The 20,395-nt window shown below is 56.7% G+C and overlaps 1 protein-coding gene across 2 annotated transcripts in view; it reads left to right on the forward strand.

Annotated features, from left to right (window-relative positions):
- CDH22 (cadherin 22) overlaps positions 1–19,585 on the forward strand; it is a 123,413-nt gene extending 103,828 nt beyond the window's left edge. For both annotated transcript variants that reach the window (XM_084886955.1, XM_084886954.1), the window contains 4 exons: positions 9,496–9,617; positions 9,717–9,834; positions 15,319–15,570; positions 18,303–19,585. In XM_084886955.1, coding sequence (XP_084743081.1) covers positions 9,496–9,617; positions 9,717–9,834; positions 15,319–15,570; positions 18,303–18,856 — 1,046 coding nt within the window. In that variant the 3' untranslated portion in view covers positions 18,857–19,585. The remainder of the gene's footprint in view (positions 1–9,495; positions 9,618–9,716; positions 9,835–15,318; positions 15,571–18,302) is intronic.
- The last annotated feature ends 810 nt before the right edge of the window (positions 19,586–20,395 follow it).

Consider the following 20,395-nt stretch of genomic DNA (forward strand, 5'->3'; position numbering starts at 1 on the left):
TCCGGCAGAAGGAACAGCCAGTGCAAATGCTCTGAGGTGGCAGTGTGCTTGGCCTGTTGGAGGGTCAGCACGGAGGCCAGTGTGTAGTGAGGCGCAGAGTGGTCCGTCTTTGTAGGGTCTTTGGCCTTGACTCCAAGTGAGGTGGGAGTCGGTGGGGAGAGAAGGGACGAAGTCTGATAGCAGCCTCTGACTGCTGCGTTGAGAATGGAAAGCAGGGACTCTGCTAGCCAAATGCCATGGTGCACGGAGGACACGCCAATGGCCTGGCCCAGGGCAGGAGCCATGGAGGAGGTAGGAAGTGGCCAGCTTTGAGAGACAGGGTGAAGAGAGAGCCAGCTGGACCTGCTGCAGGGCTATGTGGAACTAAGAGGCAGAGAGAGGTCAAGGAGGACTTCCAGGTGCTTGGCCCGAGCTTCTGGAAGAGTGAAGAGTGTGTGTGTGTGTGTGTGTGTGTGTGTGTGTGTGTGTGTGTCACAGGCACGCTTTGGTGCAGCTGGGAAGGAGTGTGAACTGGGAGAGACACGGGGTCCAGATAAGCAAGGCCATTGAGGTGAGGAGCTAAGAGCAGAGGGGTTCACGGAGCCGCAGGAGAGGGCCGAGCGCAGCTGCAGGCCCCCGCCATAACCACGGGAGGCTGCGCGGGCCTGCTCTCCAGGCCCCCATGCCCTGGCAGCTCCCAGGGTCTCAGGAGCCAGCAGAGCCGCCCGTCAGCAATCATGGCAACAGGAATCCTCGGTCTCTGAGCCTCAGGCAACCGATTTTCAAACTACCCTCCGCATCTCCTAGGCCCCAAGCCCTCCTGGCCCTGTGAGGCCTCCTGCCTTCTCCTCCTCCCGCCGCTGCCCTCCCACTTTGCAGGCCCCACCAGCCATCCCAGGGCTGGGGCCAAGGAAGTCCCTAGGCTGAAGTTCCCTTCGTCTCTTTCAACTCCAGTTTAAAAGAAAATACAAAGCTGGCTCAAACCTCAGTGCCTGCTGCTCCCAAGCCTTTGAATCCACTCTGCCACCACATGAAAGGCGGATAACAAAGGTGGCTGCAGAGGAAGTGGCGGCTGGGCTGGGGGGAAGACAGCTCCCCGCCTCTGCCTCCCTGAACCTGCTCCCTGGGCAGCCAGGGGGACTGGCCAGGCTGCTGGGCCGAGATGCCGCCTCTCCCTCCCACAAATCCAGCTCCTCCGGCAGCCATCCCCACCCGACGGCCCACCCCGGCACAGCCCTCCGGGGGTCAGTGGGTCCCTGTCAGAGCAGCGAGAGGGGCACATAATGGCTGCGTTGCTGCCGTTCCGCCGGAAGAAGAATGTGGGGGACTCTCCGCCATAAACATTTTACCGTGTTTACCTAATATATATTCAGTCACTTTCTAGCAATTACTTTTCTGGAATCATAATCTGTCACAGATCAGCACCCGTTTTTCTGTTGGGAAAACTGAGGCTCAGAGAGTTAAGAGACTTGCCCAAGGATGTGCAGTGACAGAGCTGGGATTTGGTCCAAGACTTCCCAGCTCCCAACATAGAATTGCTGTGTGAGCACCCCTTCCCTGACACTCACTGCTCACCCCGTCCCACCCACCAGTCCCCAACTGACTGACCATGGGGAAGAGGAAGACTGGTCACTGGGCTAGAGACACCCCCACCTCTGAGCTGCACCCCATAACCCCTGCCCAACCTTCACCAGGATATCAATCCGTGGGGAAATGAGTGGCTCCCGCTGCACAGTGCTGGTGTGTGTGTGTGTGTGTGTGTGTGTGTGTGTGTGCGGGGGGGGGGGGGGGGGGGGGAGGTCAGTAGGGAAATGCAAGGAGAGAACTTAGCCCAGTGCTTACTGAGTGCTCAGTTCGTGGGACATATTGGCCTTGACTATGCACGACCCTGAAGCCCCGACTCTGGGCCAGGCCCTGTGCAGTGACATGCTCACTGAATCTTCCCACCGAGGAGGTGTCGAGTCTGCTGTGTCCCCAGGATGTGGATGAGGACACAGGCTCAGAGAGGTGAAGGCATTTGTGCAAATCTCCAGCCCCAGCCATCTGACTCCAGAGCCCAGCTCTCCCCCATGGCCCCCTCAAGTCATAATTCCTCAGTGCCCAGCAGAGGTTCGGGGGGAGAACAGCAATGGCCCCAAGGTCACAGAGCAAGTCCATGCGGGGCCAGGGCTCCAGCCCAGGCCCGTGCTGGCAGCCTGCGGGAGCCCCAGTGCAATGCCGAGGGGTCTGCATCCATCAGACTTCCACAGAAGCAGGGGATGCTCAGGGGTCGCCATGGGCACCGCCTGCCCTGAGTGTGACAAACATAAGGTGACAAGCATCAGAGGGGAGATATTTATACACAGCGGCCGGGCTTCCCGAGCCCCTCGGAGAGTGCGGCGTGGGCGGCGGGAGGGCCGCTGTCACACCGGATTACCTCGGGCCTCCCAGGCCACTTAGTATGCTGTCTCCCCGCTCCATCCCGCCCATGCCGACGCTCCTTCCCTGACATTATCTTTAACGTTTTGTAATCATGAAATATTAATGACCGATATTGAATTTAAAGTACAATTTGTGTCTGGATCCTCTGGTGGAAAGGGCAGTTGTAAAGGGACAGCCTTCAAAGAGACTGGGCTGGGGGCGCCGGAGACTGCACCCCGCTCCCTCCCCCTGGTCGGCAGGCCCCACGCTGGTCTGGAGGGCAGGCACCCGTGCCCAGGAGAGCCCAGCCTTCGCCAGATTACCAGACCGTCCCCATCGGCGCCACCCCAAGCCGAGTCACAGCTCACGGCACCCCGGTTTTTTTCTTTGTGCCGTAGAGCGTGTGCTGTGACTTCTAATGTGCTCTCAGGGCAGGGTCTCCTCTGTGTCTGCAGCGCTCACACCAGGCCAGGCAGGCAGTAGGCGGTTGTAAATATTTAATGAATGGGTGGCTCAATGGGCGTGCCCACCAGCTAGGACAGGATGGAGAGGAACTGGCCCCGCTGCTTGCTTCCCACTGTGTGAGTTTGGGCAGGTCACGCCCCTCACTTTGCCTTTGTTTTCTCATCTTCAAAATGGCGCTGCACTGGGTGATGGTAAGGGTAACTGCTAGTGATAGCCGTTTTTGTTTATTTGAAGCTTATGATATGCCAGACGGCATGCTGTAGGCTTTATCACGCCGAGTGCTTTATGTAGCACATCTGGTACCGTGTGCATTGGCAATCCCGCATGGAAGGAAGGGGCCTAGCACAGGTCCTGGCACACGGCAGGTGCTCTCACAGCCAGAGGAAGGCTGGGGGGAGAGGGGTGTTGGAGATGATGGTTTCCTGCCTCCTCACCCCCAGCCCATTTCATTGCTGGGGAGACCGAGCCCAAGGAAGGGAAGCAACTTGTCCAAATCCACCAATGAGGTGGCTGTCTGGCCCCCAGGCCAGTGCTCCTCAGGGGCTGGAGGAAGGACCAGGGATGGGGTGGGGGGGGGGGCAGTGGTTTGAGTGTCAGAGAGTACTTTTTCCTCCAGGGATAAGCCTCCCACGCCATGCCTCCCCTCAGCCAGTGTTCTCTGGGGCCCCTCACCCCCCTGCTTGGGGTAGGCACTGAGATCTGGTGGTCCACAGGGCCACTGACCTTGGGAGCTCCCAGTGGGCAGGGGAGGACATGTCAGCAGTGAGTGGAATCAAGGGGCAGAGGGCACTCAGGAGGAGCGGGCAGGGGTGCCCAGCCAGAGGGAAGAGGCAGGAAAGCTTTCGCAGATGAGGGGATGTCGGAGCAGGGTCTCCAAAGCAGAAAGGGGGGTCGCTGCTCCCAGAAAGAGCCCCCTGTGTGCACAGGCCTGGAGGCCTGGCAGCCCAGTGCCCTGCTGCGAAGGAACGCCCCGGCTGTGCCCGGAGGCTGGGCTGGCGGAGGCTGGCGCAGGCAGGGCGAGGGGGCACACAGGAGTCACTGGGTGTGCCGTGAGCTGGACAGCTCCTGGAGGTGGCAGGGGTCAGTGCAGGTCCTAGAGTAGAACGCTGACCTCGCCAGATGTGCAGTCCCCAGCATTCACTGGGGTTCATAGGGGAGGGCAGACAGGAGGGGACCAGCCTGGACCAGGAGAAGGATGGAGCTGTGAGGAAGACCCGGCTTAGATGCATGCTGGGCGCCCCGACCGGGCAGGGCCAGGCCAGGTGGAGGAAGTGCCAGGGAGGCGGGGCGTGGAGAGGAGGGTTGGCACAGCCCTTTGGGAGGCAGTGAGCTCCCGTCACCAGGGGGGTGTAAGTCAGGCCTGGGCTCCTCCTGGACTATGGAACTTCTGGGATCCTCTGCCACCTCAGCTGCCTAACATGCCAACAGGAACAGAGATGTGGTGTATCCAGAGTCTCCGCAGGACTGCCCAGAGCATGGGACCAGCTCAGCCTGGGGAGGAGCGCCCCAACCACCCACTTCCACCGGAGCTGAGCGGGGACGGGGCGGGAGCACACCGAGTCCACTCGTGACAGCCCGGGAGCCCCTCCCCCAAGCACCCCACCTGCTCACCCGCCCCCTCCCGTCCCGCCTGCTTGTCTTGGCCGGCTGGTAATTGGGATGATAAATCTTCCTGCCCAGCTGGCCAGCTCTAATCAGAGCCCGGTGTTTTCCGATGCAATTTAATTCCTTGGGGAGGAGGAGGGGCTGGTAGATGGTGCAGGAGAGGGTCCAGCCCTGCTCCTGCCCCCACCACAGCCCGAGAGCCGGAAGGAGGTACCTCCGAGCTGCCCCTCCCTCCCTCCCTCTCCCCACCTCTCTCTCTCTCTCTCTCTCTCTCTCTCTCTCTCTCTCTCTCTGTCTCTGTCTCTGTCTCTGTCTCTCTCGGCTTCTCTCTTTCTCTCACAGCCACGAGAACTTCCAAGTCCAACTCCATTTGTTTTACTGATGAGAAAGCCTCGGTCCAGCAGGAGAGGCAGGAGCAGGGTCACGAGCACATGGGTGCCGGGGTTACATCAGTAAACAAAACAGACAAAAATCCTGCTGACTCCCTAATGGGGGAGGTGGGCGAGTGGAGCAGGTGGAGACATGGAGGTGTGGATGTGTGCTCCGGGGGAGGGGGTGTCTGGTGGGACAGGAAGGGGCATTTAATGAGTTTAAATGAGGTCATCAGGGCAGGTCTCCTGCCCTCCGCCTGATGGGTTTAACAGTGTGTTTCTCATTACTTCCCTTACTTCCTCGTTGGGTCTCAACCTAAAGGTCACTTACTCCAGAGAACACTTCCCTGTATGTGCCCCCCCCCCCCCCAAGGGCGGGACCCCCTGCTCCATGCCCTCACAGCTCCTGAGCTTTTATTCCCTCAGCTCTTCTCAGGGTCTGGAGTAACATCTGTCCCTGCCACCAGCCTGAGAGGCCGCGTTGGTCTAGCTCAGTGTCGTGACCTTGGTACACAGAAGGTGCTCAATCCGTGATTGTCAGCAAAAACCAGAAGTCTCAGCTCCACATTGCTCCGTCCGATCCTCCATCTGTTGTGCATAAGGGACTCGGGGCGCAAAGTATATGAGACCCGCCCACACTGCGCAGCCATTCTCTGCCCCAGTCCGGTCTCTTCCTGAAGCACCCACCGGACCGCTGGGCCCCTCAGCCCCCCACCCCCAGGGCATCACCTGCCATCGCCCAGATTAATGGGGAGCCGGCGTGGGGAAGAACCACCCGGCCGAAGCACGTTTAATTTTAATTTAGGAATCGCTAAGGCTGCAGGCCTGCTCCGCGCTGGGCTGTCAATCAGCCTTCCTCAAGGCTGCATCAATTAGTTTAAAAATATTGAATGTAATTTTGCCTGACACAACATATTGCAGCTACTGCAAAATATAATTTATTTTAGAAGAAGAAATAATTAAACTAATTTGCATGTCAGTCAGCTGAACTGAGATGCCAAACGGGGAGGAGGCCCCGGGGGGGACCTGGCCCCTGGAGAGGGCACCTGCTGCTGGGCGCTGGGTGAGGTCACCGTGGGCCTGGGTCTGCGCGGTCGGTGCCGCTGGACAGACAAACATCCAGGCAGCTAGAGGGCCCACGGACAGTGTATCAAGACCGAGCACTGGACTTGGAGTCAGGAGACTTAGAACCTAGCCCAGATGTGCCGCTGACTTGCCTGGGGCTTTGGATAAAGCCCTGCCCCTCTCTGGGCCTCGGTTTTCTCACCTGCAAAATGGGTTTAACATGACCTCCTGAACACAGGGTGTTTCGAGAATGAAATGAGGTCATAGACGAGAACTTTGTTATGCATTGGAAAGTCCTGCACAGAGGTGAAGATTAATGAATGGGTGGATTCCTTGCTTCATACCGGAGACATTTAAGGTGGTAAAAGTGTGAATCATTATTATCAATCCTTACTAATGATGTTCACCTTGGAGGAAGGCAGTCCGAGGTGAGACATCCAGGCTGCTCTCCCCCACCTGCCAGTCACGCCAGGGCCGTGGTTGGCAGCCCTTGCTACTCATTCGGTTCCTGGAGCTGTTAAAAAAAAAAAAAAAAAAAAAAAAACGCCAGTGGCCAACCCTTGGGCATCTGAGTGTTTTAAAGGCTTCCCAGGTGACGAATAGGCAGCCGGCTGGAGACTGCTGTGATGTCAGGGGCGCTGGGTCTTGATTTCAGGGCGGCCCACAAGCCCTGGGGGTTCCCGGCCAGCCCCCAGTTTCGGGGTCCCCGGGGTACGCTTTGCAGGTGGCGATGTTGGCAGAGCAGAGGCTCGCCTCCTCAGGGCGTGTTCAGCTGCCCTGCCTCTTAGATCGGGAGGCCCTCACTCACACCCAGGGGTTCAGGGCGCTCTCGGGAGGCGACCTGTGACGTTTTCGGAGAGAAGGCAATGACGTGGGGAGGAGGGTGTGTTAACGAGCCGTGCCGTGTAAACAATTCACAATCTATACCGGTATCGGCGCATCACACGCTGTGCACCTTCCGCTCTCACCACGTCGTACGACAGTGATAGCTCAACAGAGCACGAACGTCTTAACAAGAAGAGGGAGGAGCTACCCAGCGAAGCTAAAGAAATGGTGCCACATGGGGGTCTCTCTGCAGCAGTGGCCCCCGTCCTCCCGCAGGGTGGCTGCCCGCGGACAGGGGCTTCTCCTGTGGGCTCCTTTCTGCGTGCCCACAGGACTCCGTCTCCTCCCTGGTGCCTGGGCCGCCCCCACGGCAGGGGAGGGTGCCCCCTACGCTCTCTCTGCCTCCGTGGGTAGAGAGGTGCCTGTTCCTGGCACAGCCTCACCCTCCCCGACTCCCGAAAGCACCACCATCTGTCTGTTTAAGTTCTCCAGCGCCGCGCTCTTAAAAATAACGGCTCTCCCGGCATTCCCAGTCACGACTCCCATCTCCTGCCCTGGAAGAGCCCCCTCTGATCGCCGAAGCGGCAGGTCCGAGGGACTGAGAAGATATGGTGCCCCCCGGCTAAGGGGAGCCCCAGAGAGGGGTCAGCCTCTGAGTTAATTAAAGACTCACCCCTTCGAGGTGGCTGCACCTGCCTCCCCATCTCCCTTTCTCCCTATCAGCACACAGGCACCTGCAGTCCACATCCAGTGGGTCCTGCGTTCAGAGGAAGAGGAAGCCAGTTCGTTCCACTCCCCCAAAACTCAAGGGGTTCCTGGCTGCCTGGAAACTTCCCCGTTGCCCCCAGAATAGCTCCCCGCCAGGCAGGCCGGAGACCCAGCCGTCGGATCCCTGCTTGGAAGGGGTAGTTTCCCGTCCCAGAGGATGTCCTTGAAGAGGGATGAACTCATGGCTAAGGTAGCAGAGGACCGGGCACCAGTGAGCGCTCAGAGGTCTGGGGAGCAGCTAGAAAGGGCCAACATTCTGGGTGTTGCTCAGAGAGGATAGACCTAGTCACTTGATGCCACTGCTGAACAGCCCTGAGACGGTGTTTGTTTATTCAACAGATCCTTATGCAGCACTTGCTGTGTTGCATACACAGTTTCAAGGACTTTACAGATAGTAACTCAGTCTGTCCTCTTAGCCAGCCCATAGCTACTAACCCCCGTTTGCTGGTGAGAAAACTGAGGCACAGAGAAGACAAGTCACATCGCATGGATCACACAGCGGCTAAATGACAGTGTTGGATCCCAGCTGGTTTGGCTCGGTGGATGGAGTGTCGGGCCAGAGGGTTCCAGGTTCGATTCCAGTCAAGGGCACGTACCTTGGTTGCAGGCTCCTCCCCAGCCTGGGCACTGGTTAGAGCTCATGCAGTAGGCAACCAGTCAATGTGTTTCTCTCACATGGATGTTTCTCTCTGTCTTTCCCTCTCTCTTCCATTCTCTCTTTAAAAAATCACAGGAAAAATATCCTCAGGTGAGGATTAACAGCACAACAAAAAAGTGATGGCGTTGGGATCAGAACCACTTGCTAGATCTTAATCACTATGTTCTGCTCGTTTTCTGGTGTGGAAACTGATATCAGAGAAGGAAAGGTCTTACCCAAGATCAAGCACTGGGTCAAGGACAGAGCCCTGCCAGGAACTCAAAACTCTTTCCATCTGAATCCTTCCAGTTTCATTCATTTGTTCAACACATATATTAGAACCTGCTGTGTCGTATCCCACAATGTTGAAGTAATACGGTGGAGGCCTTGACCTCAAAGACATCACAGTTGGAGGAGTGAGGACTTTATGGTTTTGCAAAGGACCCAGGCCAAGACCAGAGGTGGTATTGTCATGCCCTCTCAGGATCAGGTCTTGAAAGAGCAGAGATTTGGGGCTCAGTTGCCAGCTTCCCAAGTCTTTAAACTTTTTCATGTTTGAGTTTCTCTTCAGCAACATGGGGGTATAAATTGTACCAAACCACAGGGTTCCTACAAGGATACCTGAAACAATGGGCATGAATGCTCCAGGTGTGTCCTACTCACTCTGTGGTGAGGGGACAGAGCTGGCAACAGTGCTGGCAGTGCTGCTGGAGGTGGGAGTGGGGTAGTGATGTGATGGTGATATGGGTGATGATGGTGGGACTGATGATGGGGTGGGGATGATGTGGTGTTAGTGATGGCCTCAGTGTTTGTGATGATGGTAGAGATAATGAAGGCGGTGGTAGTGGTGGTGATAATTCTAATGGTGATGGCAGAGCTGATGGTGATCTAATAGTGATGGTAATAGAGCTGTGGTGATGGCATTGACGAGGGTAATAGTGATGAGGGTAAAGGTGGTGGTACTGATAGTTATATTAGCAAAGGTGGCAATTATAATACTAATGGTGGTCGTGGTAATCATAATGGTGATGTTGACAGTGGCACTGATGGACATGGTGATGGTGATGGCGTTGGTGATGGCGTTGGGTGGTATTGGTAATTACTGTGGTAAAGTCTATGAGAATGATGCCAGTGGTGCCAATGCTGTAATGGTGATTATCTAATGGCGGTGATGGTCATAGCAATGGTGATGGTGGCAGTGACAGAAGTGATAAGTCACTTATGCCAGATGCCTTCAGTTCTCATCCTGGGACCAGCTTGATCACCCCACACGTCTCTCTCAGCATGACTCCACCGCCTAATCTTGTCCAACAGCAGGTGGGGGGGCTGTCTAGGTCTCTTATTGGATACCTGTCACCTTCCTCCGTGCTCTTGTTACAGACAATCATGCCCAGCTCTCCCGGGCATCCCTAAGGATCCGAATCCTGGATGTGAATGACAATCCCCCAGAACTGGCCACTCCCTACGAGGCAGCCGTGTGTGAGGACGCCAAGCCAGGCCAGGTACCGCCCAGGGGCTGGGCACTGCAGGCTGCTGCTGGGGGCTCCCTGCCCAAGGGGTGCTCGGCCTCACATCAGCCCCTGTCCCTCCTCACCCTTTAGCTCATCCAGACCATCAGTGTGGTGGACAGAGACGAGCCCCAGGGGGGGCATCGCTTCTATTTCCGCCTGGTGCCTGAAGCTCCCAGCACCCCTCACTTCTCTCTGCTCGACATTCAAGGTGAGTCACTTCTGAACCCCCAAGTCCTAGGGTGTATGGAGGGAGAAGCCTAACTTAACTGCCTTCTTTCCACATTATTTATGGAGAGACTGAGATACCCAGAGGGTAAGCATTGGGCCCAAGATCACACAGAAAGTCCGGGCCAAGCTGGAGCTGTTGTTACCCAGTCACTGGCCAAACCCTGCGGAACAAGCAGGAGGTGGGTGGCCCAGGGGAGAGGTAGCATCTCAAGGGTAGAGGATGAGAGATGAAATATACAGAGAGCCAATCCATGAGGAAGGGTGGGTCTGAAGCCAGGGCAGGAAGAGCCTCTAAGTCAGGGGTTCTCAACCTTCCTAATGCCGTGGCCCTTTAATACAGCTCCTCATGTTGTGGTGAACCCCAACCATAAAATTATTTTCGTTGCTGTTTCATAACTGTAATTTTGCTACTGTTATGAATCGTAATGTAAATATCTGTGTTCTCCGAGGGTCTTAGGCGACCCTGCTAGCGGTTCTCAACCTGTGGGTTGCCTAATACCATCGGAAAACACAGATAGTAGGTGTTCAATAAAATGTATTAAGCGGAACAGGGGGGGAATAAAACAGGCTCATTTAAATAAGACGGTCTGGGAAGGCCACCTGAAGGAATCAGTAGTGAGTAGGTATCTAGCGGAATGAGGGAGGGAGCCATGCAGAGAACGACAGAGAATGATCCAGGCGGACAGAGCAGTGAGTGCAAAGTCCCTGAGGCGGAAACGCCAGATGCTCCAGGAACAGGAGGCCTGCCAGGCTGGAGCGAGCGAGTGAAGGGATGTCAAAGAAGAGGTGCCAGGGGCCCAACCACGGTGGTTCCTCTGACCCCGGACAAGTGTGGGACCATCCCCAGTGCCTTTACACCCCTTCCCTCCAGAGGGAGAGACCTCGGGGCCTCGGTAGCCAGACCCATCTGTATTTCCAGGAGTCGGGGTAAAAATATTGCACGCCTAGTACACTCCGGAAAGGGCACTGACCCTCACTCACCCGGAGCAGGAGCCGGGAGCCCTGGCTGGGCCAGGCTCTCTCCCCTTGGTGGCTTTGATTGTGACAAGGTAGGGAGTGCCTGGGGGAAAGGCTGAGGCCTCGGGAAAGGACTTGAGGGGCTCAGAGTTGTGGCTCTTTAAGTCTTTTGGAAGTATTTAAATATTTTAACAACCGGAATAGCCCTGCCCTCTCCTTATTCCAGTGGCATCCTGGACAGGCCTCAGGAGACACCAATAGCCCTGGCTTTGACCTTTCCAAATCCATGAGCCTCTCCAGCCCAGGGGCCTGGGGTTCTGTCCCAGATGCCTCTCTCTGACTGGAGGCCGCCAGAGCTTCTCCCTGGTGGCACCCCTGGTAGGAGCGAGGGGAGGGCCCCCCCTCCTGTCCCCAGTCCTTCCCGCGGTGTGCCAAGCCCACTCCTCCTCCTCGCCGTATAAATATCCAGGGTGACAAACGGCTACCCCAACCCATCTGTTTCTCTGTACACATTTGTAGCCAGTTTGGAAACGTGATTTATAAATATTGCTTTTGCAGCCAGGGACTGACACTGATGTATGTCAGGCCAGATGGATGGATGCGGCGCTGGCCGCCGATTCCACCTAGAAGTTTGGGATCAGGGTCTGGGCTGGCCAGTGGCTTCCCCAGCCGGAACCAGCCAGTTCCCTTGGAAGGCAGCTCAGGGGTTCGGGGACGATGCTCATGGAGCCCCTCTTTATGGGGTGAAGGAGTGGCAGGGACCAAAGCTCTCCAAACGTATGTCTCCACGGCCAAAGACAGCAGCCCTGGGAAACAAATATCCCTCCTCTCCTCTGTTCTTGCTTGGAAATTTGAAGCGGAGCCAGAGCCAGCCACTCATTTTTCAAATCTGTCTAATTCTCGGTGCCTCCACTGCCGCTATTATCTCACACCTGAAACACACAATAGCTTCCTACTGGTCCTCCACATCCACTCTTGTATTTTACATTAGAAACCTCCTTGTCTGGAAGAGAGGCTCAGCAAGGGCAGGGACCACGTCTGTGCTGTTCATTACTGTAGCCTCAGGGGCCAGAATAGTCCTGATAGGTAGTGGGTGCTCCATTAGTCTCTGCGGTTGAATGAATCAACGACATGTCCCTAGACCACTTCTTTGCTTAAAACCCACCAATCCATGGCCTCCCATTGCTTTTAAGAAATTAAGCCAAGTTCCTTACCACGGCCTCTAGTACTTTCCATGGTGGGCCCCTGCCTCTCCTCCCAGCCTCATATTGACTCGCTGTAGCCATCACCCTCGTCCCTCCAGCCACAACGAACTGCTTTCGGCTCCTTGAGTCTGTAGTGTTTGTTCCAACCTCAGGTCCTTCACATGGCTCTTCCCTCTCCTTGAGCTCATCATTCAGGGCTCAGCAATAACATCGCTTCTTCCAAGGAGACCGCCCTGACCTTCCAGTCTGAGTCCAGTCCTCTGTTAGGTGCTCTTCCTATTCTTTTCCTCCTTAACCCTCACCGTGGCCCGTGGTTTGTAATTGTAGACTAACTTGTCTATTTGATTAATATTTGTTTCTCACATTAGAATTTAGACTCACATCCAGTACTATTGGTTTAGCTCTCTATTATTCGTCCCGCTTCCCATCCCCACCCCCCAGTAATAGCATGGTGCCTAGCACATAGTAGTAACTCAATAAAGAGTTATTGGATGGATGGATGAATGGGTGAATGGATGATGGATGATGGATGGATGGATGGATGGATGGGTGATGGAAGGATAGATGGAGGATCAGTGGATGAATGTATGATAGATGGATGGATGGATGGATGGATGGATGGATGGATAGATGGATAGATGGATGGACGGATGGATGTAAAAGGTAGCTATGCCAACAATTCCCTGAATACATTCAGATAAGTCACCAATTTCCACATATATTAGATGGGGATAATGTCAACTCTTGGTTGTAAGGATTAACCATTACTATGTGTTTAAAGTATCCACACAGTCCTTGATGCACAGAAAGCATTCGGTACATGCAAAGGAGCCCCGCACCGTTCCCTCTTTCCCCATCTTGCTCTTGAGCCTCCTTTCTTCCCCGGGGAAGGCAGATGTTTTCACAGCTGGGGTTAACCAAGCCTTTGACAAGAGGGCTGGAGTTCAAGCCGGAGCTGGAGGAACTAACCAAGGACCACAAGCGTTACCCCGAAAGTTGTGGTTCACTCAGGCGTCGCCGTTCACGCCTGGCTCGGTGCCAGGCCAGAGACAGGCACCCGCTGCGGTACCACAAAGTGACAAGTGCTGTAACAGAAGTGAGCACGGCACCTCCGTAGTCAGAGCAGCGAGAGGGGAGTCATAAATCCTTCCTTCCCCGGGAAGTGGAGAAAGGAGGCCACAGAAAGGAGGTGACATTTAGCTGGAGCATGACGGATGAGGAATTTGCCCAGGCAGGGAGGTGGAGAGGGTGCTGCAAATAGCAGGGACTTGGTGAGTAACGGACAGAGCAGCCTGGGCAGGGAGCGGGCACTCCGTGCAGCCCCGGGAGCATCGGGGTGAGGATGGGAGGGGGGGAGGGGAGAACCGCCAGCATCTATTGTGAGCTCCTGGGTGCTGGGAACTATTCTAAGGGTGATGCGCGCCTCTGACCATTTAATCCTCACACCCACGTGCTTCTATTTTCCTCAGCTACAGATTAGGAAACTGATGTCCTTGAGAGGCCACGTTTCCCAAGCTAGTAAATCATCAACTTGGCTTTGTTTTTAACATCTTTGTGAAAAGTTTCAAATGGATAGAATCATATCACCAGTTCCCATGTGCCTATCATGTAAGCTTCAAACGGGACCAATCTTATTTCAGCTAGATCTCAATCCGCTTCCTAGATGTGCTCAAGGTCACACACGGCCCTCCAAAGGCTCTTTTTCCTGCTTTGTATCCAATACTAGAGGCCCGGTGCACGAAATTCATGCACGGGAGGAGGGGGGTGTCCCTCAGCCCAGCCTGCACCCTCTCCTATCTGGGACCCCTCGAGGGATGTCCGACTGCCCATTTAAATGGAAAGCCAGGCATCCCTCTCACAATCCAGGACTGCTGGCTCCCAACTGCTCGCCTACCTGCCTTCCTGATTGCCCCTAACCACTTCTACCTGCCAGCCTGATCACCCCCTAACCACTCCCATGCCAAACTGACTGATGACTAACTGCTCCCTTGCCAGCCCATTTGCCCCCAACTTCCTTCTCTGCTGGCCTGGTTGCCCACAACTGCCCTCCCTTGCAGGCCTGGTCCCTCCCAACTGCCCTCCCCTGCTGGCCATCTTGTGGTGGCCATCTTGTGTCCACATGGAGACAGGATCTTTGACCACATGGGGGCAGCTATCTTGATCTTGTGTGTTGGAATGATGGTCAATCTGCATATTACTTTTATTAGATAGGATGGGGAAGGCCTGGCCTGGGTGAGGGGGGCTGAATTGGGGGCTGCAGAGAAGAGGTTGGGTTAACTGAGGCTGGGAGAGGGACCCAGGCTGCCAAAGTCAGAGGTCAGTGAGACCAGCTGCATGACTGGGAGGGCAGGGCCCCCTCGTGTGGAGTTGGCTGTGAAGTGAGGGGAGTGGCCAGCTGGGCTCTGAATACCTCTGCACCACCACGTTGGCAGCGATCAAAATGGTGAAGGCTCAGGGATGGCCTGACCCATCCAGGAGAGGTGTAGAGGAGGCAGAAAGGCCAGGGGAAGTAGGTACCACATGCCACGTGAGCCCTTGTTCCAGGACCAGACACCCACCCCTAACTCCTGCTGGCATTCCCAGCAACAGGCTGCAGCAAGGTAATGAGTCCGTGTGCTAGTGCACCATCCTCTCTGGCCACATGTGTTTTCAAAAAAGAAAAGAGGTGGTTGAGGGCGCTTTGGCATGATCAGGCCCTCTGACCAGGCCCTGGAGCCGTGGCCCTGCCCGCTAGACTCGGTCTCTTAGACTCCTGACGGAAAGCTTCTTCAGCCAAAGGCAGCTGCTAGCCAGTGTCCCCAGTCTTTTCTGATGACCCAGGACTTGTCGGGGCCCAGCAAGCCACAACCCTGGGGCCACAGTTCCCCAGGTCAGGATGCAGTGGACAACTGGGGTGGAATCTGGAACAAAAACAGGGTGTTGAGACAAATGGGGCGGGGGGAGAAAAAGAAAAAAAACATAGCCAGGGACAGGACCTTGGATTCTGGGGACAGAATCTTGGAATAGCTCAAATAAGAAAAAGAATCTTGAGATAGCTGGGAATAGAATCTTGGGACAGCTAAGGACAGGACTGCGGGCTATCTTGCTGGGAACAGGATCTCCGGGCAGCTGGGGACAAAATTTGGGGACAGCTGGTAACAGAGTTTTAGAAGATCATCGGGAAGTAGACCCCTTGGTCAGCTGGGAGGCTGGCACCTGGGGCACAGGGAGGCTCTTCCCGGAGGTGAAATCAGGGGGTGCCTGGGACAGGGGAAGCTGACCCTGGACCCCAAGTCACACGCCCCTCCCTTTCTCTGGCGCAGACAACACCGCAGCAGTGCACACGCAGCACCTGGGCTTCAACCGGCAGGAGCAGGACGTGTTCTTCCTGCCCATCCTGGTGGTGGACAGCGGGCCGCCCACGCTCAGCAGCACGGGCACGCTCACCATCCGCATCTGCGGCTGCGACAGCTCCGGCGCCATCCAGTCCTGCAACACCACGGCCTTCGTCATGGCCGCCTCCCTCAGCCCCGGGGCCCTCATTGCCCTGCTGGTCTGTGTCCTCATTCTCGTCGGTGAGTCCGCTGAGAGCCAGCACCCTCCCCAGGGGCCCACATCCTGGGGCACCGGATTTCCTTCCCTGGAAGTCCCCGGGGCGCCTCAGTTTCCCTCCTCCTACAAGGAAGGGCTGGCTTTAATGATCTCCGAGCTCTAACATGACGTTCCCTTGAAAAGTCTTCTCAGGACGGAGCAGCCCCACCGTCTCTGCAGACGGTGTCAACCCCCACCCGAGACTAAGTCATCCTGCCCTACCCTCTACACAGTCCAAGAGTCCCCTAATTTTGAAAAAAATAGGCACGTTTTTTAAAAATTCTCTCACCTGCGGTCCTAAATTATTCTCTATGCAGGACTTTTAGTAAAGAGCTCTTGTGAGCCTCACCACCCCTCAGCCAGGTGTATTACCCCATTTTTCAGATGAGGAGACTGAGGCCCAGAGAGGTTTAGTGGCTTGCAGAAGACGCACAGTCAGTCCTCCGACTTGAAACCACGTCTTCGCACCCCGGGTTCCCTGCTCCTTTACCCCACCTGCTAGGAACCTAAACTGGGGGCAAAACCTTGGGGCAGCTGGGGCAAAATCTTAAGAATTTGGGGTCAGAATTTAGTCTGATGTCAGTCCCACCGGCGGCCCATTGAACCCCCACCATGTCCCCAGGGAAGAGGTCAATTTCCAGGAGCCAAACTGAGTCCAGTGACCGTGATGCCGCCTTTCATCCTGGTAGCAATAGGCCTCGTCTCAGCCCTGATTTCTGGGCCTCACGGGACAGCAAGAGCTAGAGGGCCTCAAGGGAGGTCCATGTTGCAGATACCGGCTTTGCTCAGTCCCCCGGGAGATGTCAGCTGCCCCCCACCCCTCACTGCCTTCCACTCCTATGGCCACTGCCCACCCCTCTGAGGACCTGCCTGTGGCCCAGCTGCACCTCCTCAGGTCCCTGCAGAGCCCTGGACAGGCTCCTCCCAGCTGGAAGGCCCCGGCCCCCCCCTCTCTCCCCTCCCCAGCCCACGGCTCAGAAACCCTTTTCCAGAGGGTGCATTTTACAGCGGTCTCATTTTCTGAGGCAGTGCAAACAAATTTCTGCCTAATTGCCCACAAACGAAGAAAGTGCACATCAGTGCTCTAAAGGTGACGGCGGAAGCACTGATCGGGCCTGGCACATCTGTCGCCCGCCGCCTGCGCTCCCCGCCATCTGCTCTCACGGGCATCCCCCTCCGCAGCCTCCAGCCTCCGGCTCCTAACGCCATCCATCCATCTTCCCCACTTCCCTCCTGACACCTTCCCTCCCTCCGGACCTCTCCTTGGCCCCCATCCCCTTCCCTGTCATGAGCCACCTTGTTAGGCCAGGAGCCAGCACCCAGCTTCATGGCCCTCACAGCTGCCTCTGGCCACTGGCCCCGCTGGAGCTGTTTGAGAAGAATCCAGGGCCTGGCATGGTACCCAGGACAGCTGTCCATCCATCCACCCACCTATCCATTCAGTTCTCCCCTTCGTCCATCAGTTCCTATTTATCCATCCGGCGAGCTCCCCCGGTGATAACCTGTGCTAGGCACTGGAACTCATCGGCGAACAGGAGGCTAAAAGCCCTGCGTAACTGCAACGAAGGAGACTGAGGAAGGCGGGAAGAGGGTTATTAGCTCACATGTGGGCAGTTAAACTTGAGATTCTCTTGGTCAGCCCAGAGCACTGCTTACATGGGAAACTGGACATGCAGTCTGGATTTCAGGGGAGAGGTCCAGGCTGGAGTTTGCGATACAGGATTTGCCAGCCTCTAAATGGAGCTCTTAGAAAGCCATGAGGCTGAAGGAGAGCGCAGAGACGGGGATGGCGGATGAAGGTCCAAGGACTGAGTCCTGGGACATCTGAGGTGAAGAAGTCGGAGAGGAGAAGCCCGCGTAGACCGCTGAGTGATCAGAGACATGGGAGGAGGCAGAGCACAAGGAGTGCGGGAAGTCAAGTGAAGAGAGCCAGGAAGGGCTGATTCATTCATTCACTCATCCTTTCACTCACCCAGGTTTCCATCCACCTCATTCACTCATTCATTCAACAAGCATGCTTCACTGCTCACTGCACGCCAGGCAGAAGGTTGGGGGAACACTGCCCAGGTCCTCCAGGGTGGTGGAGCGTGTATATTTGGGGTTTGGGGGGGTGGGGGGAGAGACCGACATGTTAACCCAGCAGGGCCGATGGTATGATGGAGCAGTGGCTCTCTAACTGGCAGGTCTAAAATGGGACCTGAGCATCCACATTTCTAAGGAGCTCCCAGGAGCTGCTGGCTGCTGATAGTCCGGGGACGGAGGTTTGAGAACCGGTGTGAGGGAGGGAGGAACCCCTCACCGAGGGAGCTGGGAGGCGATGGCCTGGAGCTGAGACTCCAGAGGCTCGGAGGGTGCTCAGGACTTCTGAAGTGGACAGAGGAGGGCGAGGGCGAAAGAGAGGTCAGGGCCAAGGACATTTTTCACTCCTGCAGCCCTCGGCTGCTCCCTCCTAAACCCCCAGCACCTGCACCTTGGTGTGTATCTCTTCAGAGAGCTGAGAATGAAGACCTCAGAGGTTGGGTTCAACCCTCGACGCCCTTGAAATCTCTTCACACTGCCCTCTGTGCCCCCAGAGCCTGCGGTGGTCTGGCCCCAATTTGCACACCTCCCAGGATGGACATAGCTCACTGCTTATCCAGGTGGCCACCTGGGCGGCTCCCAGGGGTGGGAGGGGAGGCCCTGGGCGGCCCTCACTCCGCATTCTGTCTCCCCGCAGTGCTGGTGCTGCTGATCCTCACCCTCCGGCGCCACCACAAGAGCCACCTGAGCTCCGAGGAGGACGAGGACATGCGGGACAACGTCATCAAATACAACGACGAGGGGGGCGGCGAGCAGGACACCGAGGCCTACGACATGTCGGCGCTGCGGAGCCTGTACGACTTTGGAGAGCTCAAGGGCGGCGGCGGAGGCGACGGGGGCGGCGGGGGCCCGGGCGGAGGCAGCCCCCCGCCCTGCCTGCCCCCCTCCGAGCGCCACCCGCTCCCGCAGGGGCCGCCCAGCCCGCAGCCCGACTTCTCGGTGTTCAGGGACTTCATCAGCCGCAAGGTGGCGCTGGCGGACGGGGACCTGTCGGTGCCGCCCTACGACGCCTTCCAGACCTACGCCTTCGAGGGCGCGGACTCGCCCGCGGGCTCGCTCAGCTCGCTGCACAGCGGCTCGTCGGGCTCCGAGCAGGACTTCGCCTATCTCCGCGGCTGGGGCCCGCGCTTCCGGCCCCTGGCCGCGCTCTACGCCGGCCACCGCGCCGACGACCAGGCCCCGGCCTCCTAGCCCCCTTCCCACCCTGCGTGGGCCCCACCCAGGGCCCCATGGGGCCCGAGGACACAGCATTCCCCTTGCTCACCCTCTTCCCCAACTCTCCCACCCTCCTCCCGGGGCGGCTGAACGGGAGGGGGACTTGCCGGGGACGTGAGGGTGCAACTTTGGGCCCAGAGGTGCGAGAATCATGATCAACGTGATAAAAACTGCCGCGAGACCAGGCACTGCGTGGATCTGGGGTTAGAAAGGGAGATCAGGGTGTTGTCCCTGCGAGAAGGAGGTTACTCACACTCCTGGCTTGGGGGGGAAATCCTGGGGGGGTGGGGAACGCTGACAGACGCCCCCCACAGGTTTCCCCCGTAAGAGTTAAGAGGAAAGAAGGGCTGTTCATTTACTAAGCACCTACTGTGTGCTGGGAGACTGGAGAGTCATCTTAGTCCACACAGAAACCATGAGGTGGGGCCCGGTGGGAAACAGATAGAGAAAGCCACCCAGCACAGTGGCGGTGAGCTGTCCAAAGACACCCAGGCAGCGAACAGTGGGGCCTCTGGGACTTGCCAGCTGCCTGGCCTCCGGCACAGAACCCCACTTCTCTGGACCACAGTTTCCTCAACTGTCAACTGAGGCCACTCACAGAACCGGCCTGGAAGGGTTGTGAAGATAAAAGGGTTCAGAAGTCAAGGGGTTGGGACAGTGCCTGGCACATAGTAGGTGGTCAATAAATGTTAGCCTTTGATACTATTACTGTCTTTGTCGTTATTGGAAGCCCAGCATGTCTGCCTCCCAGGTCTGAGCTCACTCCCTCGCCCCAATGGCCCTCCCCCTTCTCCCACCATCTCCAAGGGAGGAGGGAAGGCCCCAAATGCCTGCTGTGGTCCTGCCCTGCCGGGAACAGGGATGTTCCGGGACTGCAGAGACTGCCGAGCCACAGGAACAGTGGGAGAGGACACCTGCCAGGGGTGCCGAGAGAGGCCAAGCTGGATGGCTCTGGGCATTGGATGAGGTGGGCTGGTGGAAGATGAAGGGATCGGTGCCAAAACCGGTTTGGCTCAGTGGATAGAACATCAGCCTGCGGACTGAAGGGTCCCAGGTTCAATTCCGGTCAAGGGCATGTACATTGGTTGCAGGCACATCCCCAGTGGGGGGTGTGCAACAGGCAGTTGATAGATGTTTCTAACTCTCTATCCCTCTCCCTTCCTCTCTATAAAAAATCAGGAAAAAATATATATTTAAAAAAAAAAAAAGGTGAAGGGACCGGAAGCCACTGAGTACACTGGGGACATTATCTGTCTGGTCCCGGAACCCATCAGTCTCCCCATTCATGGACCCCCCCAAGTTAAAAACCGAAGGGGCTAAGTCATCTCTAAGCCTGCAGCTCTAAAGCCATTTGATGGTAAGATACAGGCTCTTTGTCTTCCCACCCTCCTCCCAAGTGACTCATTCATTCCACATTGATCTGCTGTTAATGCCACCTCCTCCCTGGGCATCCTTCATCACGGTCCTCGACTCCTGAAGCCTTGGTTTCCTCACCTAGAAAGCAGGGCTGGTGAC

The sequence above is a fragment of the Pipistrellus hanaki genome, assembly GCF_964339955.1.
Source record: "Pipistrellus hanaki genome assembly, chromosome: 6".
In the NCBI taxonomy this organism is placed as follows: domain Eukaryota; kingdom Metazoa; phylum Chordata; class Mammalia; order Chiroptera; family Vespertilionidae; genus Pipistrellus; species Pipistrellus hanaki.